Source organism: Mytilus trossulus, chromosome 1 (assembly GCF_036588685.1).
Source record: "Mytilus trossulus isolate FHL-02 chromosome 1, PNRI_Mtr1.1.1.hap1, whole genome shotgun sequence".
Classification (NCBI taxonomy): domain Eukaryota; kingdom Metazoa; phylum Mollusca; class Bivalvia; order Mytilida; family Mytilidae; genus Mytilus; species Mytilus trossulus.
In genome coordinates, this window is record NC_086373.1 from 54,729,633 (window position 1) to 54,747,459 (window position 17,827).

Consider the following 17,827-nt stretch of genomic DNA (forward strand, 5'->3'; position numbering starts at 1 on the left):
GGCGTCCGTAAAATTCACGGAGGGATCATTTCAACTTTTTGGAACTCTTGGTTTAAAAGCTTCATTGTGTGCAGCAACCCTCTATCAAGAAAATCATGATAGGAAATGAAATCACAGGAATTTCGTATCAATTGGGATATATATACCCCGAATGCAGGTACTACTGGAATTTTGCTACTTAGAAAAGGAAAGTTCACAATTGGAAAGCTGAAATCATCTCTTTTGTCGTAAAGTTTTGTTTTCAACCGACCCTCATTGTCAATTTCTAGATGTAAAAAGAATCGAAAGGGACATTCAAATCCATTAGTAGAAATCAAAAGTGGTACATTATGTACCAGAATTATTTATACGTACATTCCTTTCCTTATCCACACCACCACCTATGTTATAATTTAATACTGTTATATGCTGGTTTTATATATATGCTTGATGTTTTGTCTATGTTTATAACTACATGTAGGTTCCTCTAAGTTATTGCCTGTATGCAAATATTTGAATAAATATATCCTGCAAGTAAAATATATTTATTAATAATTATTAATTCCAAAATTCAAAACTTCTGTGTTTTTTTTTATTTATTTATTCTTTATAATTTATTATTTTTTTTATCTATTCAGATTTATTGATCATTCTATATTGATAATGTTTTTAGTTGGATATATTATAATTTACAATGATTTATGAATGTATATATTACAGTTAAGAAACTAACAAATACTAATCAAATTAATTATATGCTACTAACAGTTAACGAGGCCGGGATAAGGTACCGGTATTTGATGTATCCACTAACAAATGTAAAAATATCAATAAAGTATGATTACTTCAAAAAAAAAAAAAAAAAAAAATCAAAATGACAATAAAGTCTAACGGGAAAAAAACGAAAAACGATTAAAGAAAAGATCATAACTAAAATCATTTTTATGAATAATGCAGTTTATTTTTCTTTTGAAGAAAGAAAAATAAAAGTTTTTGTATCAGACAAAGCTCCCATTTATTTATTGTAGTCCTGTCATGTTATGTCATTTTTTTGTTATAATTAACATTGCCATTAAAGCGGGAGGTTTGGCATGCCACAAAACCAGGTTCAACCCTTTTTTTCTTAAATGCCCTGTACCAAGTCGGAAAAATGGCCATTGTTGTATTATAGTTAGTTTACGTGTGTGTGTCTTTTGAAGTTGTGTTTCTGTTGTGTTGTAGTTCCCTTATACTTGATACGTTTCCATCAGTTTTAGTTTGTAACCCGGATTTGTTTTTTTTTTCCTTATCGATTTATGAATTTCGAATAGCGGTATACTACTGTTGCCTTTATTTACATCATCACCCTATGGTAAATGGTGGTTAGTTGTCTAATTTGCAATCATTCTATATCTACCATATTTTAAATTGGTTTAAATCGTTTAGTCACTCTTTTATTGAAACAACCTTTGTGGGCATTCTCACATACACCACAACCCAACATTATCAGTTAGCAAACAAAATCTCAAAGATTCATTAGCTTAAAGAAACTTTTACTAAAGTCAAATGGTAAAATGTCTTGTGGATATGCAGATCTATATGTTATGTCCGATTATTTACAAGTTTCAAAAAAATCTGTTGTTTAGTTTCAGAGGAGATACATACAGTACAAACAGTAGAATTTTTAGGCCAAAATTATAATTGTAAAGTATCTTAACTCAGAGAGTTCATGTTGATGTGAATATTAAATATTATGTTCTCTATAATGTACAAAGTTTTATGAAACTTCGTTGTGTGGACTCAGAGTAGTTGCGAAGACAAACTGTTTCGGTATTATATTATGCCAAAATTCTAAGTTCAAACGGGCATTACTCCTACAATCAGTCGAATCACAGTTTACTGACGATATCCATATCTACATAATCTATTCTTATTATCTACAAAGTTTCATATTATCTCTTGTTATTGTAGAAGAGTTGAGATGTCGAGAACATAACTTGCGGACGGCCAAAGAGACAGACGAGTCAATACAACATAGCATATGGAACTTTTTCCATGTTGTAAAATTAAGATACACTGTTGGATTGACATCCGATGGCAAGTCGAGTGAGGAATACTTGTGAAAAGATGTCTTAATTTCAAGCCCTCTATGCCGATTGTTTGTAAATGTTTCCTTTTAATTATGAATACACATTGCAATCTTTTACCAGCGGATAAGAAAATAATCGACCTATAAAACTTGATCGTTAAGCTGTGTACAAGTAAACCCAAAAATTTGATTATTTGATAAATATTATTTCAACATTTATATCATTGATTAGAGATAATGTTTCCATTTTAATGTATATCAAAGGTTAAATGACGGTGACAAATCGGGCATCCAAACAACAACTCTGACTCTATCTAAGTACAAACACTATAGCTGATATGTATTTTCATTATCTGTTATTCACTTTAATCTGATTGACGCAAATTTTTGACCATGCTTTTGTGGTTTCAATCTAGCTTTTTCTGACATTATATTGTCCAGTAAAATATCTTTATGAAGCTCCCAATTGGTTCTTATTAAAAGGTTTTCCTTTAAATTATCCTCTTCTGGAAAAGGTGAGACCTACAACAGTAAATATTTATAAGAAATGTGATTAACAGTTTTCAATTATTGAATCAAATGGTTTAACTAATAATAAAAGTCCAGCATTGTAGATATCATCGATTCAGGAAAGAATATTATCAGTGAAAGAAGGGGGAAGTTATGAATACTATCAGATTATTACATGGCATTTTTCATATCGCATGTACTATCAGCCCTAGGTTCAATATCAGCCCAAGAGCCGCATGGCTCGAGGGCTGATATTGACCGAGGTGTATTTTCCGGAATTTGCCGAGTATCACCGGAATGCCATGCGATAACGTTACGGAAAGGCATGTGATAACATTTGAAGCATGTGATAAACTTTTCATATCAGCCCTCTAAGCACCAATTCGAAAAATATGAAATTTACGTTAATTCAATGCTATTATCATACAGTAAGAATCACATGTTATTTACTCTAAGTATATGATAAAAAAATATGTATACATGTACATGTAGTATTACTCAAAAGGCTATTTGTTATATATGCCGAAATATTTGTCAAAACTATTTCGTTTCCACTTCATCTTATTTGAGTATTTTGGTCTTTTTAAAGTACTATTGCATATTTCAATGGAATTTTATCAATTTTATTTAGAGAGAGCGAGAGAGATTGTATGTGTTAGTTTGCTTTCTATTTAAGTAAAATAAATTATAGTCGATTCACGTGACAGGCAATTATACTACGAACACTACTAAAATTTATGTAAAGAACTCAGAATCTTTTATAAAAACAAGACACCACACCATATAATTTAGATCACAATATAGATGTAACAAATCTTCAGATTTATATTTTATGTGTAATCAGAGTAAGTAACGATATCGAAATGATATTTAAAAAACTAAAACAAAACACTTATTGCTGATAGCGATGTAAAAATGATAAAATAATCACCATAAAAAGATAGGACGGAATGTAATGAGAACTCATCATAACCAGATATTAGTCAGATAACACAGAAATTAGATTGTGAAATGATATTTTATTTTCCATCTTTGTCCTTGATTCTGGTTAAATAAATCAAATGATTATGAACTTCTTGGGAACCGGGCTGAAAAACAAATTACGTTTTAAAATGCTTTGGTATATCGACTTGTTTATGCACGAAGCCAATTTAGGTCAGCATTTGAAAACGAAACCCGATGCCCATGTGAAATTTTGTCTGTAATACTTAACAAGATAAAACATTAATCATTCCACGATGATTTTTCTTTGAAACAAAAATGAATTCTGCCCGTTTTTTTTGGAAAAGTATAAATTTTAACCATGACAAATAGGGGAAAACGATGGTGGTATTACACATTGCACACTTACCACACTGCGAAGTTTCTCTTTCAGATCAAAGTCGTTTTTTGTGATATCTTTGTAAACTTTCTTATGTATCATCAGACACTCGCTTCCATTACTTTTCAGTATGAAGCCAGGCTGATTTTTCTCGTCCATTTCATCAAATACAATATACTCAAGACCCTATGGAGAGCAAAGAGTTTTTATTTAATATTTTTCATATATTCAAACATATCCCTTCTTAAATCTGTGAGTATTTTTACTGAAACAGATCATACAGTAAAACAACCTCAATCATATAGTTCAACAGCTAGCAATACTTTTACTTGTTTAAATGGAGAAAAAACGTTACAATTGATGCTTGCTATTTTTTTCGTCTGATGTTTGTCTCTTCCGAATGGATTTACATAATTTGAACAGCGTAAAACTATTGTCGTCTTTTTACATTGACGTTTTTGTGACACAACTAGCTAGTAGATTTCAATTGTTCTTACATTTATTATTGATATACAAAATGTATTGTCATATCATTAATATTCTGTGTAGACCGTCAGTCCCTAGGATTAGTTATTATCAAGTCAAACGGTATAACATATAATATCATTATAATTAGATTTTTATCTAAACTTTAAGCAGCATACATTTGCACATCTGTCACACAAGTAGAAGGATTAGCTAGCTATAAAACCCAGATCATAAAACTGGACAATGCCAATATAAGACCAGGAATTTCAAAGTTTTTTGCACTCTTTCCGTTTATAATGTTTGAATTTTTCGGTGTTATTGGACGTCCTCTTTTTGATTTACCTTGGAGTTTGGTAATTTGGTAAACTTTTTTGCAACTACCTCTTTAAAAGTTGGCTGTAACGTTTTTTCTTCTTTATTGTTTTGTTTTATTCTGTTTAAAGTCTTGAATATTCACGCGACATGCACTTACCAGTCTTTCGACATTAAGTATAACATAAGAATATCTACCACTTATAATGACACCAACCGTATAAATGAAATGTACTCACAAACACATCCCCTTTTGTCAAGGTCTTTATTTTACATATCACTGTACCATCTTCCGTTTCTTTATGTCCGAAGTCCTGTTACATTTAAGGTAAAACAAATGTTAGCCAGCTTTTCATTATCAATGTTGTTGTATCTTTGAATCAGATTTTAAAAATGAAATTCTTGAACTTTATAATGAATCAATATTTGAAGTTGCAAGGTTGGTACACATAATAAGTGTACATCTGGGTCATGTAAATAGTAATGGCACATTTAATTGTTATGAATATTATTTTTTCCAAAATCATCATGTGATGTAAAGAAATTTTGAAATGCAAAATGTTTAGCATCTTTAGTTTTTATTTTAATCTTTAACTTTCATTTTATTTTAGATCAATGCATGTATGCTATCAAGAACATTCCATCAATATGTATATCAAAACTTGATGCTGAGGTTTAGATAAATCTACTTATTACAAAGAACTTTATGACCTGGTAAATGTAAAAGAAGGAGAGATTGAAACCTTACTACTCAATAAAATAAACATCACAACAACTATTCGTAGATAACACTTGAATTTAATATGAACATATGTAGGTGTAAGTGCAATTTCGTGTATATATATTTATAATTATAATATTGTATTCTTCTTAAGGTAGATAGAAATAGCTATTGTCTGCGTACCACAGTTTTTAGATTTCTTTATTCAATGCACGAGTATACGTGTTGTTTGCGTACCTAAAAATATGAAAGCATAATAACCGACTTTTCTTATTCAAGAAGTGTGAAAGATACTAGAGGGCAGTCAAAACTCATACATCGAAAATAAACTTGACAACGCCATGCCTATCAAAGAAAAAGACAATCAGACAAATAAAAGTACACAAGACACAATATAAAAAACTAAAGATTAAAAAACACGAATCCCACCCAAAAGTGGGGTGATCTCAGGTGCTCCGACCCGGAATGGTAAGCCGATCTTGCTCCACATGTGGCACCCGTCGTGTGCCTCATGTTATTACAAACTCAGTAACAAGTATAATTCGGTAGATCAAAATGCGAGCTTTCTCTCGTAGAAAGAGAGTTTCAAAAGTCATTTGACAATTAATTAAAAAAGTCATTTGACCATTAAAGTTCCTTATCAATATGAGGAAAAGTCATTTAATGCCCATTAAGTGAAGGAAAATCGATACTTGGTAAAATCTTGAACATTGTTTCCAAATGTTTGTTATATTATTCTTTATAAACATTATACGATGTTTTGCATTATAACAATTAAGTTTAACAATTGTAAAGTCAGAACATTTATAAACCTTCAATTATGTAACAAGAAAATAAAATAACAATGCCAGTAGTATAATCAAACTATATACTGGTCAACGCTGTGCAAGAGCTAACAGTTAAAGTCTATTGCTGGGATATGTCATAACCTTTAGCAAGTACTGTTTTGTTATTTAGCGATGTTCCAATTTAATGTTGTGACTAAAAATAATTTCTACATCATGCATACTTTACAATCAAACACAATACGGAGAACATCACAACAAAATAAAAAACAAACATCACAACAAAATGAAAAACAAACATCACAACAAAATAAAAAAAAACAAACATCGCATGCGACCTTCACCTCTGATACCCAGGTGCAACACAATACTTGAATCTTAGTGAACAGAACAAGAAAATCTAAACCAAATTTCACTCATGTCTGTTACACAATTTACCCTTGGTTCTATTGTAACATGTTTTTTTCTACTCGATGACAGTCTACGTTCATCGTCAGTCTGAAAACGTAGTTTTATATAATAATTAAGATAGCACCGATACATACCACATACCCCTGTATGCCTTGTATTAGATGTTAGCTTTTCATATGTATACCTATTTTGATATGAGTGTCACTGATGAGTCTTATGTAGACGAAACGCGCGTCTGGCGTATTAAATTATAATCCTGGTACCTTTGATAACTATTTAACTTGTTAGTAATCGGCTATCGATAACAGTGATTTTACGCTCACTCAGTCTGTCAGAGTCCTTCTGGTGGGGATTTTAATAGAAAAAAAGAGTCTTGTACATGCAGATACACGAGAAGAAAATCAACAGACAAGGTTTAGTCCTCTGCTAGTTATTTGTATTATTTGATTTGGGCGTTTAGAATCTTTGATAACCTCACATTTCAAATTTCTATAATAGTTATCAAAGGTACCAGGATTATAATTTAGTACGGCAGACGTGCGTTTCGTATACTATACTATAACAAGTACGATATTACAACTTGTCGTTACAGGCGAAAGTTCGCCTAGTCCGACCGAGTAAATTGATAACATAAGCGTGCAAAGAAATTGTCATTTTTATGCTGTTATGAAAATGTTTCTATGATATGACAACAATTAATTCACATTGAAGTAATAAATAACATTTTTGTCTTTTCCCTTGTTTTAAAATAGAAAATTATTGTTTAAAAACAGGATAAGCGCCTTCGTCTCATTTTTTAAGATGCAGAAACAAATTCAGAAGATGTATTGTAGTAATGGTTTGGAATGATATCTTTATTACGTATTTTTCTGTCACCAAACTGATACCTTATCACTGCTTTTGTATGGCATTATGAATATCTGCCCTATCTTGTCTTCTTTTATTATATTTTATAGCCAAAATTTGAACTTTTTGCAGATAAATGATAACACTTCTATGGAAATGCAATTATACAATGTTCAACCTAATGATCCACGATCTGATACCGTCAAGTTAAAATATAATGTTTTTGATTCGTGTTCATCAGAATCTTTAGAGGTGATATGTTATTTGTTTTGTCAAGGTAAAACGAGATTAAATTTGGGTCATTCAGGTTGGATAGATTAGCACAATAGCAATTGGCTAAACCATCCACTTTTATGAAGAAACTATACGAATATTTGGAATTGGACATTGTTTGTATCGAAAGCATGTAAGTTCGGCGAAAAACGTTCTTAAATTTATTTAAAATATCCAATTTAAAGTGCAAAACTATATGTTGTTGAAACATACATTTCCGTTATGGTCACCAACTTGAGTTTTAGTGTATTTACCTATCTTTTAACTTCAAGTTGGTGATGAAAAACTGCAAAATTCGACAATCTATCAGATGAAGGTATGCTTACATCGACGTTTTGTTGTATTTTTTCACCTAGAACACCACTTTGAATGCTATTTATTGTGAGCGAGGTGGGTTACCCTTCTATTTTGTTACATCATTAAAACAAAAATTTATTAATCAACAAGGTATTATCTATAATACTAAAATTACGAGGTCCAATTTGTCAGCCGTCATCACGTAAAAACGACGAATCAAAGAATTCAACTTTATATATAACTTATATAGTACAAAGGTGTAGATTGAAAATTACACCACTCCAGGCCCTTTTGTTTTCCGCGTAAATAATATTGCCAATAATTAAGAAGTTCCGGGTCGAGTCCGATACCGATACCAATAGTAAATTCACCTGTTACCTATTACCTTATCTGTACGTTCCGCATCTGACAGGCGCACCACCAAACAGTGTATTTAGGATTAATATGCTATATACACGGGTCATAATCACAGGGTTGACACTACTAATCATTTAATCAGTAAGACTTTCTAAGATAACAATACGAATACTAAAAATCTGGACTAAAAATAAGGCGTATAGGTACAGTTTTCAATTTGTTAGCAGGAATGACGGAAAACAGTGAATCAAAGAATTCAACTTTATTTATAACTAATATAGGAAAATGCTGTTGATTAAAAAATACTCCATTCCCGGACCTTTTGTTTTCCAAATAATTATTCTTACCAATAATTGATAAGTTCCAGTTCGACGGGTTCAAACAGAAATTTTGAAAGCAGAGAAAACTGTGTATTTTATAATCAGCATGACTTTATCAGATGACAATACTAATACTAAAATAAGGCTTGCGCATAGTTATCTACTTTAATTCAGGACCCGTGATATCACGGGTGTGTTCTAGTTTTACTGAAAATGCGAGTTTTTGACGAAATGAGGACAAATGTAAGAGAATTGTTCGACGATATTGTTTGCTTTCTGTCGCCGATTTAGAATAAAATCAACCGCTAATATTTATGAAAATTATTGAGATTGACCAAAAGTTGAATGCAACATTTTTCCAAAATCTTTTGCTCATTTACTGTACATTTATCGTTACTTACACAAGCTCATGGCAAGTTAATGTATTAAGAACAGCATTGTTTCAGTTTCAGGCCTGGTAAAATACGTTTCGAGTTACCAAAGCTGTTGCGATCGGCTTCGTAAAGAGTGCAGTTATTTTGGATGTCTCTATAACAACCATTCACTATTATTTTGATAGTAATCTGGGTGTGAGTAGCTTTTATGTATATGTAATACGAATTCTTAATTGATTAATTGATTGTTGGTTGCTTAAAGTCCAGTGGCAAATATCGCATACATGTTCAGGACGAAAACAAGTTAACAATAAATACAATAGGTATATAGTTATAAAAAAGGCCATCGAGGATGATGGCGGAGAAACCTTGACTGCCACTGGAAAATGGGGGTCATTTGGAAAGGGACAGAAATTTCAGATTGCAACAGGCCACCTACGGACCGATCAGAGAGTTGTTGCAAGGGTTCTTAACGTGCAAAGAGCATTGCACTCCATAACTACCTACCTATACTGAAGAAATTATAGATCTTTGGTTGATCCTTATTAATTATTGTTCACTTTTGGGATACCCTGAATATACAGCATTGGTCTTTTCAAATAATGCATCTTTGAAGAGTTTTAGTACCGTAGGGTAAATTAAATTTAACGGTAGTTAATTTTACTTGGAGGCGGCATATTGATCGAAAGGTATGACATTAGAAATGATTCCTCTCCTTTATCATAGAAGAATGCTTTTACAATACAATCAATTTTACTTACCAGATTACTTGACGTTTTTTCAAACCTTGAATCAAAAGGGTCTCTGATACTACTGTCTATCCGATCTAAAATATTATTGATAAACTTCAATTCAAAGAATGATAACTCAAATTTTCAAAGTCAAAATAAATTGTTAAATACTTCTGATGTGAGATGTTCACCAATATAAATATGGTTCGGTTTAAACTAAATTTTGTTATAAAACACTATTCTTACTAATGATTGAAACTGTTGGCCCTGGACACAAGTACAATAGAGATTGTTTTTGTTCTCTTTGACCAAGTAATTTGAGAGATGTCATTAAAAATGTGAATGGTTGTTCTTCTTAAATTAAGAAAAGATTATGAACAAGCAGCTGTCTAACAGATTAACTAACAACCCACTTATTCGCACATCCCTGCATTTCATGAAGTCATGACTTTTAAAATTTCTTGAAATTTCTCAATCAAGAGAGAGAGAGTTTCATTGTTATGATTTCAGTTTAAGATAACAAAAGAGGGACGAAAGATACCAAAGGGACAGTAAAACTCATAAATCTAAAACAAACTGACAACGCCATGGCTAAAAATGAAAAAGACAAACAGAAAAACAATAGTACACATGACACAACATGGAAAACTAAAGAATAAACAACACGAATCCCACCAAAAACTAGGGGTGATCTCAGGTGCTCCGTAAGGGTAAGCAGATCCTGCTCCACATGTGGCACCCGTCGTGTTGCTTATGTGATTACAAATCCGGTAAATAGTCTCATTCGGTAGATAATTCATGAAAGGGAAGGGGATTGTAGTTACGACGTAAGGAACATATCCGATATCATTTGTGAAACGGTTATTCCATAACGGTCAATCAACTCGTGATGGCGTCCGTAAAATTTACGAAGGGATGATTTCAACTCTTGGTTTAATAGCTTCCTCTTGAGAAGTAACCCTCTATCAAGAAAATCATGATAGGAAATGCAAGCACGGGAATATCGTATCAATTGGGAGATATATACCCCGTATACAGGTGCTGCGGGAATGTTGCTACTTAGAAATGGAGAGTTCACAATTGGAAAGCTGAAATCATCTCTTTTATCGTAAAGTTTTGTCTACAACCGGCCCTCATTGTCAATTTCTAGATGTAAGTCAAGATATGAAGCCGACTTAACTGTATCTGTAGTATCCTTTATCTCCAATTCGGTGGGATAGATGCGTTCCACATAGTCACGAAATTTTGAATTGTTTAGTGAAAGAACGTCATCTATATAGCGGAAAGTAGAGTTAAAGGATATTGCTAACTTCCTATCTTTCTTTCTAAGAAGTTCCTGCATGAAGTCAGCATCATAATAATAAAGAAACAAGTCGGCAAGTAGAGGGGCACAGTATGTTCCCATTAGGATGCCAACAACCTGTTGAAAAACACGTCCTCCGAACGTAACAAATATGTGGTCAATCAAGAAATCAAGCATCTTGATAATATCGGTTTCAGAGAATTTTTTGTTTGAATCAGAATGATTCTTTACACAGCAGGATTTGTCCCTCCCTAGGACAAGATACTTGTATCTACGTTGGCCATTCTTTTTTATGAAGCAAAGTAATACCAACTCTTTTAATTTGTCTTTTAGTTTGGAATGTGGAATACTTGTGTAAAGAGTAGAAAAAGTCAAATGTTTTAATACTGTTACAAGATGAAAGAGAGTTAGATTGTATGTACTCTAAAAGATCTTTGGAATTTTTAAGTATCCACATCTGATTCACGCCACCTCTAGAATAGGCAGTTTCACAATAACTTTGAAGCCCGTCTTTGATTGCTGATAAAATTGATGTTAATAATTTAGAAAGAGGTTTCGTGGAGCACTTGGAAGACCCAGCAATATACCGTTGTTTGTAAGGACACTTATGTAGTTTAGGTATCCAATGCAGTGATGGAAGATCCAGTTCTTCATCTTTGGTTGAAATACCAAAGGAACAAAAGAACAAACCTATGATTATCAAGGATTTCCTCTTTGGTAAGTGTCGTGAGGGTATATGTTGAGTTTCAAGTAACAAATATTTGTTAAATATGATATACGGACAGTTGGTTGCATTCCTAACATGGTAGTACACCGTAAGTGGCTAATATATATCCAAGGTTTTATTTATATACTTTTACTCAAATTTCTTTACAATTGACAATAATTTTCAAAGTTGCAGACATTATCCAAAGCTTTTAAATAATAAAAAAAACGATACTGAACTGATATATAAACTAGATACGTCGAAGCAGAAACGTACCTTCAGCTAGCGATGAATCGTCTCGATGTATTTCTGGTGTGGGTGTTGGTGTTGACTGATCTCTTCTATGACAAGATTGTCGTCTCTATGAATAAAAGATATATTCATTTTCATAAAAAAAAAATATTGTTGACCTATTTAGATTAATTCTTAGAAACATGACTTTTTATTAGTTGCTAGTGTTTTTGGACTTTTATAAGTTGCTATGGAGCTTTGAGTTATGTTTCAGTAACTATTATTCCTCTGTAATATGTACTTTGTTTCCTTCGTTTGTTTGTTAGTTGTTTTTTATTTCATATCCATCTGCTGAGTTGAGTCCTTTTTTAGTTTGTTCATATGTTATGCTGTTACACCACTGTCCCAACGTAATGTGTGGGAATTCTTCCGCGATAATTATGTTTAACCCCACCACATTATAATATGTGTCCGTTTCGTGTAAGAAGCCTGTTATCTATGCATTTGTTTCAAATACTTGATAGGGGCATCTTTCATCGGCGGAAACATGACTCAATATACATATTTTGATACAATAATTGATCCTCATAACAACTTTCTTGTACTGTTAAAAAAAAAACCAACCTTTTTAGGTATAGATACAAGTTTTGAACTTATTGCTGATGTTGGTATGTGTTTCCCTTTCAATGAGTCTGGTGTGCTGATAAATCTTTCTCCATTTTCGGTTGATTTTGGTCGAAGTAAATGATGAAGTCGATGAAGAAGGGGAGCAGATTTCACATCAACATTTGTTGTGTATGAATTGTTTGCAGACAGAGGTCGAGATAAACACTTTGTAGAATTGTATGCAGAAAATCTTTCATATTCCGCTCCTTTAGTCAGAAATGCTAAATATCCATCCCCCGTATGTGCTTTTTCTGAATAATTTCCAGTCGTTTGGTTTATTGTTGGTTTAATTTTGTCTAAAATCGTCATAACTGTTATTGAACCCTGTAAATATTAAATTGTAATGTGTCAATATTAATAGTATGCGTTTGTAGATACTTGCCAAAAAATGCCAGATAAACGATTAATAATTAGTTTTGACAGAAAATTACGCATCGTGCACCCGTTGTGCCAATAAGGAAATTACGAACGCACCGACAGAAGGAAAACGCCAACATCTGATGCATGTACACACTTTTTTTTTTACAAGATCATGTTTTAATCATATAAGGTTAATAGTGTGTTCATTTCTAATTGTCTCATTACTTTATAAATCATGCAGAATTATAAATTGCTAGAATCTGAACCGAAATCGGCGCTACCTTTACTGCAACGTTTATTTTATATGTCAGTGATAAAAAGAAAAACACACGTTAAATTTATTTATTAGTCAACGCATTTAGTCTTAAAGTCTAAATGATCAAGATGGTTGTAACTGTAATTATAACAGATATCTGATGTAACCATTACAACGTCCTCTTTTCTTAGAATGTCACTTTACAAAACTTACCATGATCAACATAACGGATTATACTGGTGGAATATGACTTGCTTAGCTTTTAAAAGCAGCTGTGATCAAACCCAGATTTGGTGGGATTCGTGTTGCTCACTCTAAATTATTTGATGTAGTTTTGTAAACTTGTTTGTCGTTTTGTCTCTTTCATTTTCTGTCAAGGTAAAAAGTTTAGAATGTTCACTCGGTATATGTCGTCTCTTCTTCAGTTTAAACATAGAATCATATTTAAAACAGTGTGGTCCTGGCCATTGGTGATTGACGACCTAAATTATCCCATTGACTGGGACAGATTGGGTGAACGTTTGTCTGTAACGACCATTGCTCACTTCTTACTTATTATAGAATTTAAACTGTGGGGTCACCAAAGGTTCTTAACGCCTTTAATAATAAAATAATTCGAAAAATTATTCAGGAATAACCTTTATGTTTTGATTTATATTATTGATATAATTCAACACATCGTATTATTCCGGATTCGTTTTTCGAATTGCTTTATTTAGGTGTTGAGAACCTTTGGCGACCCCACAGATTCAGTGTCTTTAACAAGTACATAGTGAGCAGTGATTGTTACCGACAAACGTTCGCCTAATCTGTCCCAGTCAATGGGATAATTTAGGTCGTCAATCAATGGCCAGGACCACACTGTTTTGAATATGATTCTATGTGCGGCATGAAATTCGCAAATATGTTCGTACTTTTAAAATAAAAATACTAATAGCTTACCGATTTAACTATATAAATCCATTCAAATTGTCTGCTATCTAAACCTTTATTTCGAATTCCTGGGTCGTTGTATTCACTTTCGTTCTCTTTTACCATCCAATTATTTCTGGAAAATATATGTTGAATAAATAGAGTCAATAACTGGCATCTTTTTATTTTATTCTTGTTCAAGTTGCGTCCCTTTTGTTGTCTAAAATCTAACATGTTGTATGTATAATAATTATAATCAGATTTTATATAATAATTTTGATATTTGAGATCTAAGCAGATTGTACCATTTCTTCTTTATACACAATTCTTTGTATTCTTCTTCAAAATATACACTTATTATTCTATCATTTATTTTGTATGTTATAACGATTTACAATAAATAATTCTCCGAAAACTTCACTGATAAAATCATTACAAATCAAGAAATATGAATAGACACACAGCAGTCAACAAAACACGTCATGGAGAAACTACGATTCTTAGTAAATACTGATCGAACTTTGGGACGGTCATCTTCGCTAGCCAAGGGTTACGATCCACTCCCGTTCTCTTCACGGGTAGTTACCATTGGCTAGCGAAGATGTGGGACGGTAAGTATCACTGTATAACATCGTTTTGCTCAAGGCAAGTAAAACCCAGTTTGTATTCACATTCAGATATATCATGAACATTGAAAGGAGGACATTATTTTAACGAAAATATATCATAATGTGATGGCGGTAAACTTTCGGAGATATGACAACAACTGATTTTCAAAGGCTAACAACATCCATTTTAGTACCAAGAAATAAGTCTCGCAAAAACATAATTTAGAGGTTGAAACACTTAAGATATCTGAACAGATACAGTATTCAAGTTCCAGGATTTCCTATATATGAAAAAAGATTTTCGGCTCATATAGAATGTATTTATACAATAGGAGCCATAGCATGCCAAATCGATGTTGTTAGCCTTGATTCTACAGAAACTGAAAACAGAAGAGAAAACTTATTTTTCTCGGGACATGAAATAAAAGATTTACCAAATAAAACCGATATCATGTTCGATGGAAAAATGTCCAAAGAACATTATTTCTAAACACCGGACCCCAAAAACCTAAATATTATTGAAGTCAACGGTTCTGGTCATTAACGAAGGGCTGATACGTTTGCTTAAAATCAAGTGTACATAAAAAAAAACATTTGTTAAAAAAAAATGTGATTCACAATTCTATAATTATAGACTCACGGAAAATATTTTCTTTTAATTTTCTCACTATTTCCTGCAATATTCTCTAGATCCCATCCGTTAAAAACTTCTATTTGTCTGTAAAAGCAAAATGAATGAAGTGTTTTTGAGATGCAAAGCATTCAGAAAAAAAACACGTAAAAATACAGATTTGTTTGGAAATGTATTGTGAAGATAACCTGGACGAAATTAATCATTTTCCAACAGTAATAAGTGTTACTGATAATATTTAAACACGAGGTTTATAAACAATATTACTTTTTAACTTATTTATTCATTAAGAATCTAATCATAATTATTCTATGAAATATTCCTACTTTAAAGGGAGATAATTGGCATAGGATTAAAATAAGTTGCTTACTTTAATAGTAGAACATCGTCTTTTCCGACTTTCTCACCTGCCAGAAATATGTCATGATAATCCTAAGTAAAAAACAAACCAAACCTTAAATTTTAATACAATTTTAGTTATATTTATTATATAATATTAAATGACAAAAGTAGGTAACCAATGTATAATCTTGTCAAGCCATCATTCTTTTTTGCTATTTCATCGGTCGAGATTCAAACAACATGTTCCAGTGTCTTTTCTAAGTAATGAAACTCCTCATTGATTGAGATACCAGTAATATAAGTCATGACTTCAGGTTCTATGCTTAAAGGATACACCTTATGGCTATTTGCTTTATCGGCCGGCCAACCCGGCCGCTTGAACTTTTGACGTATACAACAATCACTTTTCCATTGTGGCGTCAGATATTTTGATTCATGACGTCAAAATTTTACGGGAACCTGTGTGATATCCAGTAATGGCGGACAAATAGCGATAAGGTGTATTAACTTGAATGTAATAAAACAATTGTACACATTTCCTTGAATAATTAAATCTTGCAAAATTCAAGAAATTATATGATTTTCAAGCTATTTTCCTCTAACTTCTGTCTATTATAGCTGCCAATGTGTCTGGTTCGTTAGCTAAAGTATTACGGCTTACTTGACGTATGCTATATAATCGAATACCACAATAACCTACCTCGACGGATACCCGTAAGATTTCTGTATAGGAAGCTGATATATAGGACGCTTTTCTAGGACTTGAGGATTTCATCTCAGATTCCTGCAAAATAAAAGGCAGTAAAAGACAGAATTAAAGACAAATAGTCACCGATTTATTATGGTAATTTGATTTATTCGCATGATAGTTAATGTATAAATTACAGGAGACACTTTAGCGTCACTGATGAGTCTTTTGTAGACGAAACCTGCGTTTGGCGTAAACGATTTGACTTTGCTATAATGTATGGTGTGTTTATGTACACTATCTCGCTCCGTTTGTAGTTTATGTGATTCCCTTAGCTGTTTACCTTGAAGACATTTGGTTGATTTACGACATTATAGCCTTGGTAATCTTACACTGCCTCTAATTTATACATTTTGTATTAAAGGAATTATAATCTGTTAAGGGTAAATAAGAATAATAACTCCAATATGTAAGTAAATGGTTGAAAAAAGTAAAATCACAAAAATACTGAACTCAGAGGAAAATCAATACGGAAAGTCCATAATCACATGGCAAAATCAAATAACAAAACGCATCAAAAACGAATAGACAAGAACTGTCATATTCCTGACTTGGTACAGGCATTTTCAAATGTAGAAAATGGTGGATTAAACCTGGTTCTATAGCGCTAACCCTCTCTCTTTAATAACAGTCTCGTCAAATTCCGTTATATTTACATAATGCGTTAAATAAACAGTCACAATTAATTGTTCTTATACGAGTCTTTTGTCGTCCTATTCTTTGGGTGCAATTACACGTTGCTTACAGAAAACAGTAATAATACACATATATTACTTACGCCAAACATCTGACCTTCTTTTAAAGGTTTGTCATCACTGGTTGCTCGTATAGCACCTTCATCAAGCCAAGCTCTTATTACTAAAGTGTGACAATATTTACATTAAATGAATATTTTATAGACGTCGTTTACACTTCTTTCAAAAGTACTGCAGGTTGTTGATATAAATAAAAGTATGTGTACAATAAAGAGAAAGTAGACAAATAAACCCTCAACTTAAAAAACAATGAAGCAGTAAAAACTTTTTGGTACCATTAAAGGTTTCGTACCATTAAAACGTTCAATCCCGATGCAATTGTTTGCACTTAAGTCAGAAATCTGATGTTCAGTAGTTGTTGTTTGTTGATGCGCTTTATACGTGTTTCTCGGTCCTAGTTTTTTATATAGATGAGACCGTTTGTTTTCCCCGTTTGAAGACCGTATCTTGACCAATAATGTTTATTTTTATAAATTGTGACCTGGATGGAGAGTTGTTTCGCATGATTGGCACTCATGCCACGTCTTCATATATCT

The 17,827-nt window shown here is 32.3% G+C and overlaps 1 protein-coding gene across 2 annotated transcripts in view; it reads right to left on the reverse strand.

Annotated features, from left to right (window-relative positions):
• Positions 1-1,607: 1,607 nt before the first annotated feature.
• LOC134727540 (uncharacterized) overlaps positions 1,608-17,827 on the reverse strand; it is a 29,772-nt gene continuing 13,552 nt past the window's right edge. Inside the window, exons 8-19 of one of the 2 annotated variants that reach the window (XM_063591924.1) lie at positions 17,315-17,394; positions 16,489-16,572; positions 15,817-15,878; positions 15,456-15,533; positions 14,238-14,343; positions 12,638-13,003; positions 12,059-12,143; positions 9,804-9,868; positions 6,603-6,662; positions 4,898-4,972; positions 3,909-4,064; positions 1,608-2,569 (exon numbers count right to left, since the gene is read on the reverse strand). In XM_063591924.1, the coding sequence (XP_063447994.1) occupies positions 2,408-2,569; positions 3,909-4,064; positions 4,898-4,972; positions 6,603-6,662; positions 9,804-9,868; positions 12,059-12,143; positions 12,638-13,003; positions 14,238-14,343; positions 15,456-15,533; positions 15,817-15,878; positions 16,489-16,572; positions 17,315-17,394 (1,379 nt within the window). In that variant the 3' untranslated portion in view covers positions 1,608-2,407. The remainder of the gene's footprint in view (positions 2,570-3,908; positions 4,065-4,897; positions 4,973-6,602; positions 6,663-9,803; positions 9,869-12,058; positions 12,144-12,637; positions 13,004-14,237; positions 14,344-15,455; positions 15,534-15,816; positions 15,879-16,488; positions 16,573-17,314; positions 17,395-17,827) is intronic. The other variant, XM_063591931.1, reaches the window with a different exon arrangement.